A 17467-nucleotide genomic window follows, 5' to 3' on the forward strand; every position below is an offset into this window, starting at 1 on the left:
CCTTCACTTTAAAAACAATCACCCAAATCACAAAAAGATACTCATCAATACTCCTCCCTTTGTTCGCATGAAACACCCCATGTGTCACGCAAACACAATATGACAGCAAACTAAAAGACAATTCATGCACTCCTAAAAGAAGTAGTATACTATTCTTAAAATCAGGCAAAGCCAAATACACCTCGATATTCAATATTCCATTCATACAGCGCCCTTCCACACACATTCACTAAAAATAAAAACATAACATTCTCTTAGAAAACGCTTAAAACCAACTGTCCACTACACAAAACAAAACATTAACAACCGGCACAAACTTTTAACAACCACGGTCAACCTGAAATTCAACACATACTTACATTCACTAAAACACAGCACTGACAAATCCTACATTCTATCAAAACACTACAAATAATTAAAATCCTATAACAACCTTCTATGCCCTGGTTTTGCAACTTCGACCATGCACAATACTATGAAATCACACTAATAATGCAATCACTTCAGAAGATCAATAAATTAGTTGCACATTTCCAAATAAAATCCCTAACGATAAATTTACAAAGGAAGACACAATATTATACTCTGTAAAAGGTCCGATAATAATGGTACAGACACTGTTCTGTAAGGCCCCTGCGCGCATGCACAGTGCAAACCCACTGTTAAATAAATCATGTTCTGACTAAATATAACAATTGTATACAACAAAATGAGCTTTCTAAAAAGAATAATAATAATTTACACTAATAGATTAAAAGGACAATTTACCCAAAAATGATCTCCCCTTAAAATTAGCTCCTTCACCCCTATTTTGGCATTTGCAATAACTGATTCAGCCTGTGGTATACCTACTTATAATAAAATATCATATAGTGGAGTCTCATCTATTGAATAATCTAACAGTCAGAAGAAGTAGAAATCACACTCTCCGTAGGGCACAGGACAGTAAAGTAATAAAATGACATTTTCCATTGATCTGTCTAAGCACTGAGCTCCGGTTTTCCAGACAAATATCAGATTAGGACAATGAGATATGCTATTACCTGAATCTTAACCCATTGTAATAGGCTGTGATTTAAAAGCACAAAAGCAACTATTTCATATATACAAATATACCTGAAAATACAAATGTATCCTACTTTTTATACTACACAGCTGGAATGACAAATAATTGAAAACACAAACATAAAAACAATTTTACAGTGTACTGTCCCTTTAAGGACTGTCCATTTATTACATGTACATTACATATATAACCTAGCTATGATTAGGAAACTTGTATTTACCATTAAAATTCTATTTCTTTACTGTATCATAACCAGTATATATTTAAATAAGAGCCATCACAGTATAAATATTACACAGCAATATGTTACCAATTTATATTAAAACTCTACTGAATTACTCTACTTGCAACAGAAACAGACCCAAATACTTTAGATACATTTAATAACACAGCGAATAGTCTTTTCTTTTCTCCTTTTTTTACTCCTTGCATGAATCTTACATTACATAGTAACATAGTAGATAAGGTTGAAAAAAGACCAAAGTGCATCGAGTTCAACCTATACAAATCTAAAATACTTACAAAAAGCTCCAGTTAAGCTTAAATAACCCCACTAAAAGGTGACCCATTTAATACTAGCAATCATATCCATGCATTTTGTTTATAGACAGAAATGTATCCAGACTATTTTTAAATTAATCTAGGGTATTGGCATTCACTACCTCCTTTGGTAATGAGTTCCACAATTTTATTGCTCTTACAGTGAAAAATCATTCCGTTGAAGGAGATTAAATCTTTCCTCCAACCTTAAATTGTGACCTCTTGTCAGAAAATTTTCTTGGAATAAACAGAGCTTCTGCCACCTCTGTATATGGGCCTTGAATATATTTATATAAAGTAATCATATCACCTCTCAAACGCCTTTTTTTCTAAAGAAAACAGACCCAGTTTGGCTAGCCTCTCCTCATAGGTTAAATTCTCCAATCCCCTTATTAGCTTTGTGGCCCTTCTCTTAACTTTTTCTAGTTACGCACATAATATACTTCAACATAACTTTACACACATAACATACTTAAATCAATCTATTAATCATTTGCCAGAAAAACTCTTTTGTATTTACTAGACTTCACTCCCATCATTGCACTTTCCTTGGTTACATCACTTGCAAAAACAATATATTTGATGTGCCTTTAACAGGTGGAAAACACTAAATCTCTCTTCAGTCTTTATTTGCATTAAACAAATATCACTTAAAACTAAAAATGCAATAACACTCAGAATAAGAAACATATGACTTTAAAATCAAGTTACAACAATAACACTTTAAAATGCTTCATTAAAGCGTCAGATATCTTAACTAAGAAACACTGGTATACACACAGCTAAAAAATGCACCAAGGTCAGCTTTTACAGCAATACACACACAAGCTTATATCAACTTGCATACCGTAAATTCACTCCCAACAATCAGCAAACTTTTTTTTTTTTTAGAGACACTGAAAACATTTTATTAACGTTCTTTCTCTTTCAGGAAAACATATATTTCAAACATACCAAAGAGATTTAGAAATAAGATAAGATGAACTCCACCGAATTTAAAATGTTTCTGAAAGTGTCCGAATTTGCAAGGAATGGCCATTTTCACAGCAGACTATGACAAACAAATTTTTAGATAGGATAATAAATCTTTCGAAATTTAGTGTAGAGTTAACCTTTTACACGTAACACGGGACACAGTGAAACAAACACTTCTTACACTTAAAATACACAGAATCTCCTTTTCGTTACTGCAACACGTACAACAACAAAAATGTTTTCAAATACCAAGTTATTTTTGTAAAATACATCCTATCATGTCACATTACAGCATTATGTACAGGGATTCAGGAACTTTAGCAATGAAATAAGCAATTAGACATATTGTTTGTGACCCTTTTAAGATATGTAATAGCTCCCATAGGGTCAGGTCATTTAAGTGCCCAATCCATCAAACGCTCCGAGTCAGGGGCTCTAATCATGGTTTGCTCACCTATAGTTACAAACGGAGCTTCTGTAACAGTTTTTTCCTTTTGTGTTTCTGATCTAGTGTATGCATTTGGCCCCCTCTTTCTGTGCCCGTAATATTCCTGAATGCAAAAGCAAACTTTCTAGCTGAATTTACAGGGCTGTGATTACTGACAGCTTGGAATCCCCTGTCTCCCTCCCTTTTTGGAGTGCACATCTCCTAACTTGAAATGAAACTGTTAACCCCTTTGTAAACATTAAAGATGCAATATCATTCTCCTCTTCTCTGTGCATTATTTAAAGTAGCTAGTGAGGGATCCATTTTGAAATGGAGGGGGCAGGGTGTTACAATCACACAGAGAGCCTGACTTCTGTATCATCATTATTTGTAAACGTTTTGCTGTGAGCAGATCCAATTTTAACAACACAATAGCAGCAAAAAATAATATCAGCAATTACTTTAATATTCTTAAGCACAGCACAAATGAAAAAGCAGTGAAATACAAGCAATTAAGCAATAAGTGTCAAAAAGTACCCATATCAGTTCCAGTGACATTTAAACTAAACTATACTATATGCTTTCATAAGGAAATTGAACCCTTTAAGGTGAGACTTTAACTCACGCTAAAATTGCGCTACCACTTGCGCTAGGACTCAAACCTCCGCAAATGTACGCTTACTTTTGCGCTACAGCTTGCACTAGGTCTCAAAACTCCGCAAATGTACGCTTCACTAGCCAAGAAACTGAGCCCACTGAACACCTTTTCTACCATTATTAGGTGTGCTTATTGTAAAAAAGCTGAAGTGCCTTCTCTAGCTCATTTACGTGACTCATGTTTAGAATTATTAATGCAATCAGACCAACATAATGCGGTTTCTGTTTGTTCATTACAGGAAAATACTGAGTTAGTTTTACCCACTGTGAAATTTTGTTATCAAGGCTGCCGTTTCTGAGGCACTGGCTGCTCTCCCGCCTTCAAAGAAGCGTAAAAGGTCAGTTCAGATTTTACCTTTTACAAGTTCTATGTGACCTTAAACCAGGGATGATGTTATGTCTTCAGATGGTGATGAAGAGTCTTCAATTGATGTTGAACCTGATGAACTTGATGATTTATTAAATGTTGAGTGGACATGATTCTCTATAGTGAATCATGTCCACTCGACATTGCTAAATGCAGACAGCCTTGAAATTCTTTTGTACCATTCTCCTGACTGATACCTTTTAACAATGAGATCCCTCTGATGCTTTGGAAGCTCTCTGCGAACCATGGCTTTTGCTGTAGGTTGCGACTAAGAAAATGTCAGGAAAGACCTACTAGAACAGCTGAACTTTATTTGGGGTTAATCAGAGGCACTTAAAATGATGGCAGGTGTGTACTGACTCCTATTTAACATGATTTTGAATGTGATTGCTCAATTCTAAACACAGCTACATCCCTAGTTTATTTTTTTATTTTTACTTCCCTCCACCTAGAAGTTTCAGTTTGTTTTTCAATCAAGTTGTACAGTTTATAGGTCACATTAAGGGTGGAAAAAGTTCTGAAATGATTTATCTTTGTCTCATTTTTTTACATCACAGAAACCTGACATTTTAACAGGGGTGTGTAGACTGTTTATATCCACTGTATATAAACACACATGCAAGTCCTGGTGATCATTTTCTAAAAAAAAGTCACATTACCCTGACCCAAAAATATAATGGCTGAAAAACAGCCTAAAACCTTGGGTGGGAGGGCAGGCAGCAGAATTTTGAGTGCTTAGGGCAGCACAAAACCTAAATACGCCACTGGAAAGGGCACTGCAATGTTACATTGATGCTACTAAGGACTACTTCTAGTTTGTTCATTCACACTTCTGGTTCTAGAAAAGGTCAGAAAGTTTCTGCTTTGGCCTCTTGGTTGCAACTTTTGATTCACAAGACTTACTTGGAGGCAGGTCAGCCTCCACTGCAACGGATTTCTGCTCATTCTACTAAGGTCAGTTGCCACTTCTGGGGCATTCAAAAATGAGGCTTCAATTGACCAGTTTTGCAAGGCAGCTGCTTGGTCTTCTTGCATAATTTTATAAAATTCTATCATTTCTTTCATATAGGTGGCGTGAGTCCATGAGTTGTTACTGATGGTATATACATTCCTTCCAGGAGGAGGCAAAGTTTCCCAAACCTCAAAGCATATAAATACCCCACCCACCTTACTCATATCTTAGTTTAAACTTTGCCTCCTTTGGAGGTGGTTAAAGTATGATGTGCTTCAGTGATAGGTGTTTTGTCAGAGGGAAGTAAGGGGAGTATTGCCTAAGGTTACCATGTTCTTACCTCTGTATAAACTTTATCATGGGCTATCTGTAAATTTGGTCACAGGGATTAATCTACTGCCTCCCTTTACAGTTCGACGTACTCCCATATCTGTACATCTGCTGATATGTTTCAGCACTGGTTTCGTTGTCTGCTTTCAGTGGACGAGTATCTGCCACATTTACGGTAAGTATTGTTTCTTTTAATAAGGCACTCCTAGCTAATTTTGGGCACTTTTGTTTAAGTTTAAAGCTTTTGTTTAAGTTTAAAGCACCCTATGACATCATTTTTGCACACTTTTTGCCGCTAATTTTTGTGCTCTTTTTTGTTTTAAATGGTAGCTCTTTGCATCTCTTAGATGCCCTCATTGATATATAGGAGCCTTATGTTCTATATAAAATTATATATTTAAAGCGCTCTATAAATAGTTTTTTTTTATAAACTTTTATTTATTTTGGCAAAAACTTTTCCAATCCTTAAAGTTCTTTTAAGCAGAAAGAGTTTTCAAACAAATTGTAATTTATTTTACTTTTTCTATGCCATAATGGAACTTTCTGCTTCTGTCCCTGAAATTACCATAGGACCTGAGTCTGCTGAACACCTTTCTATCAAAGCTAAGTGTCTTTTGCAAAACTTCTGAAGTGCAATCTTCAGCAAATTTATGTGACTCATGTATAGTGTTTTTATCATGTCCTAACGTTGTCTCTATGGTTTAAAATGCTCCTCCTGTTTCAATTTCACAGATGGATGTAGATGGCGTACCCCCTGCAATGAAGAAATGTATTGCTGCTTCAATTGAGAAGGTCCTGACTGAAATTCTGCCTTCAAATAAGCGTAAGAGATGAGCCCATGTTTTACCATCATCTAGTAAAGTATGTACTGATCAGACTAATACTGACGTATCTTCTCATGATGATGATTCCTCTGATACTGAGGCACCCTCATCTGATACAGAACCAGATAAATCTTATTTTTTGTTTAAAATTGAGCATATTCGTTCTCTTTTAAAGGAAGTTTTAGTCACTTCAGGAATTGAAGAAGCTAAACCTTCTGAGGATATTCCTTGTAACAGGTTAAATTATTTTTTTAAGTCTACAATTGATCTTCCTGAGATATTTCCTTTTCCTAACGCTGTTTCTAATATTATGTCTAAAGAATGGTCTAAACCTGGTACTTCTTTTAACCCTGCTTTTAGGTTTAAAAGATCCCTTATCCTTTACTAATTTGGAGCTATGGGATCTATGGGAAACTATCCCTAAAGTAGGTGGAGCTATTTCTTCTCTAGCTAAATGTACTATGATTCCTTTAGAAGATAGTACTTCTTTCAAAGATCCTTTAGATAGGAATCTTTTTTGAGAAGGGCTTATTTACATACTGGTTATGTCCTGCATATATATGTGCATAGGAGCCCTTTACAGTTAAGTAGACACAAATGTGTAAAAGCATATTTATACAATATTCCTTTTTAATAAAGTGTTATACTGTGTATTTGCTGTAAATATTTTACATCTCAATGTTCTGCCCATAGCAGAATATGTTCTATGTATTTTTAAATAGATATTCCTATATATATCTGTATATATATATATATATATATATATATATATATATATATATATATATATATATATATATATTTATATATATATATATATATATATATATATATATATATATATATATATACCTATATATAATCATGTATATACAAAGGTATAAATATATATTTATATTTGTGCAATTTTTTTTAATATATATTTATGAATAAATAGAACATATTCTTCTATGTGAAGAACACTGAAATGTGAAATATTAATCTTTTCATGTTGGGTTAGAGCACTTGAGAATATGCAATCTAGTTTGCGTGTGAGTAGGGTGTTGAGGTTTTTTTCCACTTTTTTTTGCTTCATTGGCTTCTATAAGGGAATACTTTATCCCATGCATGATACTTTAAGTTTGACTTTTTACTTGCGTCAGGTTAGCATGCGAGCTAAAACAGTTTACTTTGAACTTTTAATACGAACGCTATCCTAAGCTCACAAAAAGCTTACTTCTAGCGAAGTTGGTGCTTGAGCGGGAGCGATAAATACTGTTCAATTTGTAATCTGGCCCACAGAAAGCTTTGCTAATGTATGTATGTATTGGGTACTTGTAAAGCGTGGCTAATCACCCGTATGGGTCTCAAGGCGCTGCTCATTTTATCAACCTTGGAAGGATGAAAGGCTGAGTAGACCTCGCCGGGGATCAAACCTGCAAACCTTGGGTTGCTACAGAGCTCAGCCACAGTGCATTAGCATGCTGAGCTATCTGTCTGGCTAATGAATGTGAATTATGTCATCAGCATGAAGGGGAAATTTTGTTAAAAAGATTCTTACAATATAATGTGCGTTTTTGAAATCTGAAAATAAATTTGCTATACGTCAAATAATCTATACACAAACTAAATTAATATTTCTTAACAAATTTAATCTCGCCAATGAAAAAGTGGCAAGGCATGTATATGTAAGTATGTTTGACTTTGCTGTCGCATTTCGTTTAAATCATTCAAATATTCCTGCAAAGTTTATTGATTGTATTGCAAGTTTCGCCCATGGAACGCCTGACTTTTCCATTGTAATGAGCATGAGGGATGTTCTAATGAAGTAATAATGTAAAATAAAGTTTTGTGTAATGAACATTGCGTAAATCTCTCTATATGCATTAAGTTTAATACATATTTTGTTTTGTGTAAAACCAAAGCAAATTAAAATATTCTTTATCTTTGTATTTGCATTATGGAATACTTTTCCAAAGTGCAAACATTCTCAAGAGGGCTGTATTGTGAAGTGTACTGCCATGTATAGTATAACTGCTGTATATGAGAGAGTCAAAATAATAAGGAATTATATCAGCTCTTGCAAAACACTCTAAGACATGGATAATTACAAAGGTATCAATGCATGTTCCGCCCTGCTTACCCTGCAGCATGTGTAACTCATAAGTGTCCAAAAAAACATGGTCAAGGTGGCAGCCCTACTACTAATGGATCTCTTTGCGAAACTAGATTCACACATGATTTTGGACACTTTACAAGATTACAGGCTTTAGAACATACGGGCCCCTAGGAAGGACGTTTTTCTCCCTACCCTGTATATAGTTTGCTTTAGTACTCACCCAGCAGTTAATGTCTGAAAAGGTTCAGAATCAGAAAGAACGAGTCTTATAAACCAATTTTAAACATATATTATTTATTTTTTTAACACATTCCCTTCTTTTACTAACAAATTTCAGCATATTTTTTTCCACTAGCAAGTTCCTTTAGAATACAAAAAAATGATTACTTCAGACAGTAACCATGATTTATTAATATGTAAAAACTAAAGAAACAAGTAGCAAAAATGCTGCTACATTTAAAACCACAAATACTTTTTTTTGCCCAATATAACAACTAAATCAAATCCTCTTCCTGTCATTGTCACTTGTATGATCTCTACCAGTAAAATGCAGAATTCCTTTCTTGAATACGTCTTGAGTAGACTTAAGTTCCATAAGAATTGTCTAAGCAATGTTCTCCTTAAAATGATATCATTCGAATCGTCCAATGATAATGGTTGACCTAGTAACATATCCAACCATAACTGTGGAATGCAGAGTCATTTAACAATCACATTTCTGTTTCTGCATGTCATTTCCGTTCTGTCTGAAGAGGGTAAAAGATTCCAAGTCTAATTGCCGGTCTGGATCCTGGTGCTGCGTTAGAAGGGACAGTAATGTCAAAATTAGACTTTCATGATTTAGATAGAGCACGCAATTTTAAACAGCTTTCAGTTCAATTCCATAATCTATATGTGCACAATATTTTTATATGCACACTGTTTGAGGCACAACTCCTACTAAGCATGTGTAAGAATTCAGATCAGTATATACATTTATGCATTTTGTGATTGGCTAAGGGCTGTCACATGATGAAGTGGAAAGGAAATTGGAACTAACTGACTTATTTGAAATTCAAAATACGTTCTTTTACATTGTATTTTTACTATGCATTTATTGATTATGATATTCTACTTGCTTAGTGGTCCTTTAAGAAAATAAATAAATAATTTAACAAGAAAGAAGGTTAGGGCTGCCACCTATTCTGCAAAAAAAAAACCTGACTATGGTCATTAGCATACATTTGCATAAATGATTATACGGCATAAATCAGGAACTAAAGTTGCTAGGAATGATAAGTAGATTCCACTTAGAAGCTTGACCATGATAGCATCTTTAATTCTTTATTTAATCTTTAGTTTACACTTTGACCTGAACTTTAAAAATACCGGCCAGATGTTATGTGTGTTTTAAAGTCAATTATGCAATTAACTGACACACATTAGAATCCTGAATATTGCTCAAAGGAATATTCTAGTCAAAATTAAACTTTCACGATCCAGATAGACCATGCGGTTTTAAGCAACTTTCTAAATTACTACGTTTATTAATGTTTCTTCATTATCTTGGTATCTTTATTTGAATGTAAGCTTAGAAGCTTGCCCATCTTTGGTTCAGCACCTGGGTAGCACTTGCTGACTGGTGTCTAAATGTTGCCACCAATCAGCAAGCGCTACCCGGGTGCTGAACAAAAAACAGGCCGGCTCCTAAGCTTACATCCTTGCTTTTTCAAATAAAGATACCAAGAGAACAAAGTAAAAACAATAATAGGAGTAAATTAGAAAGTTGCTTAAAATTGACTGCTCTATCTGAATCATGAAAGTTTAATTTTGGCTAGACTATCCCTTTAACATTTGCAGGGGCATGTTTTATGTGTTTATTAAACGCCTAGCTCAAAATATTTCTGAGAACACTAATGCTTATTCCAATGCATGGATTTCTATTTTTATATATAACATAATTTATGTAAGAACTTACCTGATAAATGTATTTCTTTCATATTGGCAAGAGTCCATGAGCTAGTGACTTATGGGATATAAAATCCTACCAGGAGGGGCAAAGTTTCCCAAACCTCAAAATGCCTATAAATACACCCCTCACCACACCCACAATTCAGTTTAACGAATAGCCAAGAAGTGGGGTGATAAAGAAAGGAGTAAAAAGCATCAACAAAGGAATTTGGAAATAATTGTGCTTTATACAAAAAAATCATAATCACCATAAAAAAGAGGGTGGGCCTCGTGGACTCTTGCCAATATGAAAGAAATGAATTTATCAGGTAAGTTCTTACATAAATTATTTTTTCCTTCATGTAATTGGCAAGAGTCCATGAGCTAGTGACGTATGGGATAGCAATACCCAAGATGTGGAACTCCACGCAAGAGTCACTAGAGAGGGAGGGATAAAAAATAAAAACATCCATTTTCCGCTGAAAAAAATAATCCACAACCCAAAATATAAGTTAATTCTCATAAATGTGAGGAAAAAACTTAAATCAACAGCACAAAAATCAAACTGAAACCGATGCCTGAAGAACCAAAAACTGCTTCCGAAGAAGCAAATACATAAAAATGGTAGAATTTAGTAAATGTATGCAAAGAAGACCAAGTAGCAGCTTTGCAAATCTGATCAACTGAAGCTTGATACTTAAAAGCCCAGGAAGTGGAAACTGATCTAGTAGTATGAGCTGTAATTCTCTGAGGCCGGGCTTGACCCGACTCCAAATAGGCTTGATGAATCAAAAGTTTTAACCATGAGGCCAAGGAAACAGCAGAAGCCTTCTGACCTTTCCTGGAACCAGAAAATGTAACAAATAGACTAGAAGTCTTCCTGAAATATTTAGTAGCTTCAACATAATATTTCAAAGCTCTCACCACATCCAAAGAATGTAAAGATCTTTCCAAAGAATTCTTAGGATTAGGACATAAAGAAGGGACAACAATTTCTCTACTAATGTTGTTAGAATTTACAACCTTAGGTAGAAATTTAAATGAAGTCCGCAAAACTGCTTTATCCTGATGAAAAATCAGAAAAGGTGATTCACAAGAGAGAGCGGATAATTCAGAAACTCTTCTAGCAGAAGAGATGGCCAAAAGAAACAACATATTCCAAGAAAGTAGTTTAATGTCTAAAGAATGCATATGCTCAAATGGAGGAGCCTGTAAAGTCTTCAAAACCAAATTAAGACTCCAAGGAGGAGAGATTAATTTAATGACAGGCTTGATACGAACCAAAGCCTGCACAAAACAATGAATATCAGGAAGTTTAGCAATAATTCTATGAAATAAAACAGAAAGAGCAGAAATTTGTTGTCACGAAAACCTCAGGCTTTAACTAAGAAGGGGTTAATTTTGTGTAGCTTGAACTCAAAACAGTTATTTGTTTTTCAAGAAGAATTGTGTGTTTTCTTTGAAGTGCCAGGAGCCTCCTAAATAGCCCCACCAAGTGTTATTGTGTATGCATTGAGTCATAATGCCACTCAAGCTCTTAGTTTCAGAAAATACACAGGAAAGGCTTTATGGCTTAGGTTGCCAATAGAATGCATGATGCAAAACAGGGCCTCCATCACAAAAACTGACCAGGTCACTGAAAGGACATTGGTATATTATGTACTTATGTGTGTTAAAACTGTTATAACCTTAAATGAAGGTAATTATGACCACCTATGGCATATTTGATATCAAACCGATTCTCCCAATGAAACTAAGAGGTTCTCGATATGTAAATATAGAAATAGTTACCTAGCAGAAATTATAATGGATTGTATAATTTCAGGCAAGAACTTAGTCTATTGAAGGGCATAAAGACAGGGGGGTTTCTTAGCCCGCCCAGGAGGGTGTGGTCAGGCAACCTAATCTCTGGAAAATGGTATAAGAATCTTATGTTTTTAACAATAAGGTGTTCATTCTACATGGGAGGCTGCTTGCTACAGCGTGAGTGACAACTTTTCTTCTTGCCCATCTCCCTGGGGGCAGACTCATAAGCTAGTGAAGTATTAGGTCTGTTATTTTTCTCCTATTTTATTTTAAAACACTGTTTGCTAATGGGTCATGTTATTTGTACCAATTTTTATTAATAATGCATTGTGCATAATATTTTTGGCATAATAAATCATTCTTTTATTAAGTTTGGCCTTTGTCTAATAATTGAACCATGTTACTGAAAGAGACTGGAATATTAGAACTGTATAATTTAGGTTATTTTCTGCTAAATTATATTTAGAGGGTTAATGTGTAAAGTCTGGGTTTTGTCTTAGGATTTTCCCTTTAATAAATTTTAAGTGGTGGCAGTATTTGAGCTATAGTATTATTGGTTTAGTGTGGGTGGCATTAAAAGGGAGTTTAGGGCATTTCTCTTACGTCTAGTACAGACTAGGGAGTGTGGTTTACCCTTGCACCCACTAAACTGAATCACAAGCTTGCCTGGTGTGGCTAGATTGTGACTTATTGGTGACAGAAAAAGGGGGCTGATAACCCTTTCTGTACCAAATAAGTGACTGGCGCAGGGTTGGTTAACCTTGGTTCGTCACATTTGTCCTTTCAAGGATCTTGCAGACAAACCTTTATCCAAACCATCCTGAAGAAACTGTAAAATTCTAGGAATTCTAAAAGAATACTAAGAGAATTTATGAGAAGAACACCATGAAATGTAAGTCTTCCAAACTCAATAATAAATCTTTCTAGAAACAGATTTATGAGCCTGTAACATAATATTAATCATTGAGTCAGAGAAACCTCTATGACTAAGCACTAAGCGTTCAATTTCCAAACCTTCAAATTTAATAATTTGAGATCCTGATGGAAAAACGGACCTTGAGATAGAAGGTCTGGTCTTAATGGAAGTGGCCAAGGTTGGCAACTGGACATCCAAACAAGATCTGCATACCAAAACCTGTGAGGTCATGCTGGGGCCACCAGCAGCACAAACAATTGCTCCATGATGATTTTGGAGATCACTCTTGGAAGAAGAACTAGAGGTGGGAAAATATAAGCAGGTTGATAACACCAAGGAAGTGTCAATGCATCCACTGCTTCCGCCTGAGGATCCCTGGACCTGGACAGGTACCTGGGGAGTTTCTTGTTTAGATGAGATGCCATCAGATCTATTTCTGGAAGCCCTCACATCTGAACAATTTGAGAAAACACATCTGGGTGGAGAGACAATCCGCTTCCCAATTGTCTATACCTGGGATATGAACCGTAGAAATTAGACAGGAGCTGGATTCCGCCCAAACAAGTATCCGAGATACTTCTTTCATAGCTTGAGGACTGCGAGTCCAACCCTGATGATTGACATATGCCACAGTTGTGATATCATCTGTCTGAAAACAAATGAACTGTTCTCTCTTCAACAGAGGCCAAGACTGAAGGGCTCTGAAAATCGTACGGAGTTCTAAAATATTGATAGGTAATCTCGCCTCTTGAGATTTCTAAACCCCTTGTGCTGTCAGAGATCCCCAAACAACTCCCCAACCTGAAAGACCCGCATCTGTTGTGATCACAGTCCAGGTTGGACGAACGAAAGAGGCCCCTAAATTATACGATGGTGATCTAACCACCAAGTCAGAGATAGTCGAACATTGGGATTTAAGGATATTAATTGTGATATCCTTGTATAATCCCTGCACCATTGGTTCATCATACAAAGCTGGAGAGGTCTCATATGAAAACGAGCAAAGGGGATCGCGTCCGATGCTGCAGTCATGAGACCTAAAACTTCCATGCACATAGCTACTGAAGGGAATGACTGAGACTGAAGGTTCCGACAGGCTGCAACCAATTTCAAACGTCTCTTGTCTGTTAGAGACAAAGTCATGGACACTGAATCTATCTGGAAGCCTAAAAAGGTTACCTTTGTCTGAGGAATCAAAGAACTTTTTGGTAAATTGATCCTCCAACCATGTCTTCGAAGAAACAACACTAGTTGATTTGTGTGAGATTCTGCAGAACGTAAAGACTGAGCGAGTAGCAAGATATCGTCCAAATAAGGAAATACTGCAATATCCCGCTCTCTGATTACAGAGAGTAGGGCACCTAGAACCTTTGAAAAGATTCTTGGAACTGTTGCTAGGCCAAAAGGAAGAGCAACAAATTGTTAATGCTTGTCTAGAAAAGAGAATCTCAGGAACGGATAGTGATCTGGATGAATCGGAATATGAAGATATGCATCATGTAAGTCTATTGTGGACATATAATGTCCTTGCTGAACAAAAGGCAGAATAGTCCTTATAGTCACCATTTTGAAAGTTGGTACTCTTACATATCGATTCAAAATCTTTAGATCCAAAACTGGTCTGAATGAATTTTCTTTCTTTGCGACAATGAATAGATTTGAATAAAACCCCAGAGCCTGTTCCTGAAATGGAACTGGAATGATTACCCCTGATAACTCCAGGTCTGAAACACACTTCAGGAAAGCCTGAGCCTTTACTGGGTTTGCTGGAATGCGTGAGAGAAAAAATCTTCTCACAGGCGGTCTTACTCTGAATACTATTATGTACCCTTGAGAGACAATACTCTGAATCCAATGATTTTGGACTGAATTGATCCAAACATTTTTGAAAAATTTTAATCTGTCCCCTACCAGCTGAGCTGGAATGAGGGCCGCACCTTCATGCGGACTTGGGGGCTGGTTTTGATCTCTTAAATGGCTTGGATTTATTCCAATTTGAAGAAGGCTTCCAATTGGAAGCAGATTCCTTAGGGGAAGGATTAGGTTTCTGTTGCTTATTTTATCGAAAGGAACAAAAACGGTTAGAAGCTTTAGATTTACCCTTAGGTCTTTTATCTTGAGGCAAAAAAACTCCCTTCCCCCCAGTGACAGTTGAAATTATTGAATCCAACTCAGAACCAAATAATTTATTACCTTGGAAAGAAAGAGATAGCAATCTGGACTTAGAAGTCATATCAGCATTCCAAGATTTGAGCCACAAAGCTCTTCTAGCTAAAATAGCTAAAGACATAGATTTAACATCAATTTTGATAATATCAAAAATGGCATCACAAATGAAATTATTAGCATGTTGAATCAACTTAGCAATGCTAGACAAATCATGATCCAATACTTGTTGCGCTAAAGTTTCCAACCAAAAAGTTGAAGAAGCTGCAACATCAGCCAAAGAAATTGCAGGCCTAAGAAGATGGCCTGAATATAAATAAGCTTTCCTTAGATAAGACTCAAGTTTCCTATCTAAAGGATCTTTAAAAGAAGTACTATCTTCCATAGGAATAGTAGTACGTTTAGCAAGAGTAGAGACAGCCCCATCAACTTTGGGGATCTTTTCCCAAAACTCCAATCTAACTGCTGGCAAAGGATACATTTTTTTAAACCTTGAAGGAGGAATAAAAACATAATTTATGCTTACCTGATAAATTTATTTCTCTTGTGGTGTATCCAGTCCATGGATCATCCATTACTTGTGGGATATTCTCCTTCCCAACAGGAAGTTGCAAGAGGATCACCCACAGCAGAGCTGCTATATAGCTCCTCCCCTAACTGCCATATCCAGTCATTCGACCGAAGACAAGCAGAGAAAGGAGAAACCATAGGGTGCAGTGGTGACTGTAGTTTAAAATTAAAAAATACCTGCCTTAAAATGACAGGGCGGGCCGTGGACTGGATACACCACAAGAGAAATAAATTTATCAGGTAAGCATAAATTATGTTTTCTCTTGTAAGGTGTATCCAGTCCACGGATCATCCATTACTTGTGGGATACCAATACCAAAGCTAAAGTACACGGATGAAGGGAGGGACAAGGCAGGTACTTAAACGGAAGGTACCACTGCCTGTAAAACCTTTCTCCCAAAAATAGCCTCCGAAGAAGCAAAAGTATCAAATTTATAGAATTTTGAAAAGGTATGAAGCGAAGACCAAGTCGCCGCCTTGCAAATCTGTTCAACAGAAGCCTCATTTTTAAAGGCCCATTTGGAAGCCACAGCTCTAGTAGAATGAGCTGTAATCCTTTCAGGAGGCTGCTGGCCAGCAGTCTCATAAGCTAAGTGGATTATACTTCTTAGCCAAAGCGAAAGAGAGGTTGCCGAAGCCTTTTGGCCTCTCCTCTGTCCAGAGTAGACAACAAACAAAGCAGATGTTTGACGAAAATCTTTAGTAGCTTGTAAATAATACTTTAAAAAACGAACCACGTCAAGATTGTGTAATAGACGTTCCTTCTTTGAAGAAGGATTAGGACACAATGATGGAACAACAATCTCCTGATTGATATTCTTATTAGGTACCACCTTAGGTAAAAACCCAGGTTTGGTACGCAGAACTACCTTATCTGCATGGAAGATCAGATAAGGAGAATCACATTGTAAAGGCAGATAACTCGGAAACTCTACGAGCCGAGGAAATAGCTACCAAAAAAAGAACTTTCCAAGATAAAAGTTTGATATCTATGGAATGAAGAGGTTCAAACGGAACCCCCTGAAGAACTTTAAGAACCAAATTTAAACTCCAAGGTGGAGCAACAGGTTTAAACACAGGCTTGATTCTAACTAAAGCCTGACAAAATGCCTGAACATCTGGAACATCCGCCAGACGCTTGTGCAAAAGAATAGAATAAGAATCTGTCCCTTTAAGGAAGTAGCTGACAATCCTTTCTCCAATCCCTCTTGGAGAAAAGATAATATCCTGGGAATCCTGACCTTACTCCATGAGTAGCCCTTGGATTCACACCAATAAAGATATTTACGCCATATCTTATAATAGATTTTCCTGGTGACAGGCTTTCGTGCCTGAATTAAGGTATCAATGACTGACTTGGAGAAACCACGCTTTGATAAAATCAAGCGTTCAATCTCCAGGCAGTCAGCCTCAGAGAAATTAGATTTGGATGGTTGAAAGGATCCTGAAGTAGAAGGTCCTGTCTCAGCGGCAGAGTCCATGGTGGAAAGGATGACATGTCCACCAGATCTGCATACCAAGTCCTGCGTGGCCACGCAGGCGCTATCAAGATCACCGATGCTCTCTCCTGCTTGATTTTGGCAATCAGACGAGGGAGCAGAGGAAACGGTGGAAACACATAAGCCAGGTTGAAGGACCAAGGCGCTGCTAGAGCATCTATCAGCGTTGCCTTGGGGTCCCTGGACCTGGATCCGTAACAAGGAAGCTTGGCGTTCTGGCGAGACGCCATGAGATCCAGTTCTGGTTTGCCCCAACGATGAATCAATTGTGCAAACACCTCCGGATGGAGTTCCCACTCCCCCGGATGAAAAGTCTGTCGACTTAGAAAATCCGCCTCCCAGTTC

The 17467-nt window shown here is 36.6% G+C and overlaps 1 protein-coding gene across 1 annotated transcript in view; it reads right to left on the reverse strand.

The window, feature by feature from the left end:
• Positions 1-8513: 8513 nt before the first annotated feature.
• LOC128643243 (ras-related protein Rab-7a-like) overlaps positions 8514-17467 on the reverse strand; it is a 140672-nt gene continuing 131718 nt past the window's right edge. The window contains exon 6 of the mRNA XM_053696230.1: positions 8514-9032. Within this exon, the coding sequence (XP_053552205.1) occupies positions 8940-9032 (93 nt within the window). The 3' untranslated portion in view covers positions 8514-8939. The remainder of the gene's footprint in view (positions 9033-17467) is intronic.

This window comes from Bombina bombina, chromosome 12 (assembly GCF_027579735.1).
Source record: "Bombina bombina isolate aBomBom1 chromosome 12, aBomBom1.pri, whole genome shotgun sequence".
NCBI lineage: Eukaryota > Metazoa > Chordata > Amphibia > Anura > Bombinatoridae > Bombina > Bombina bombina.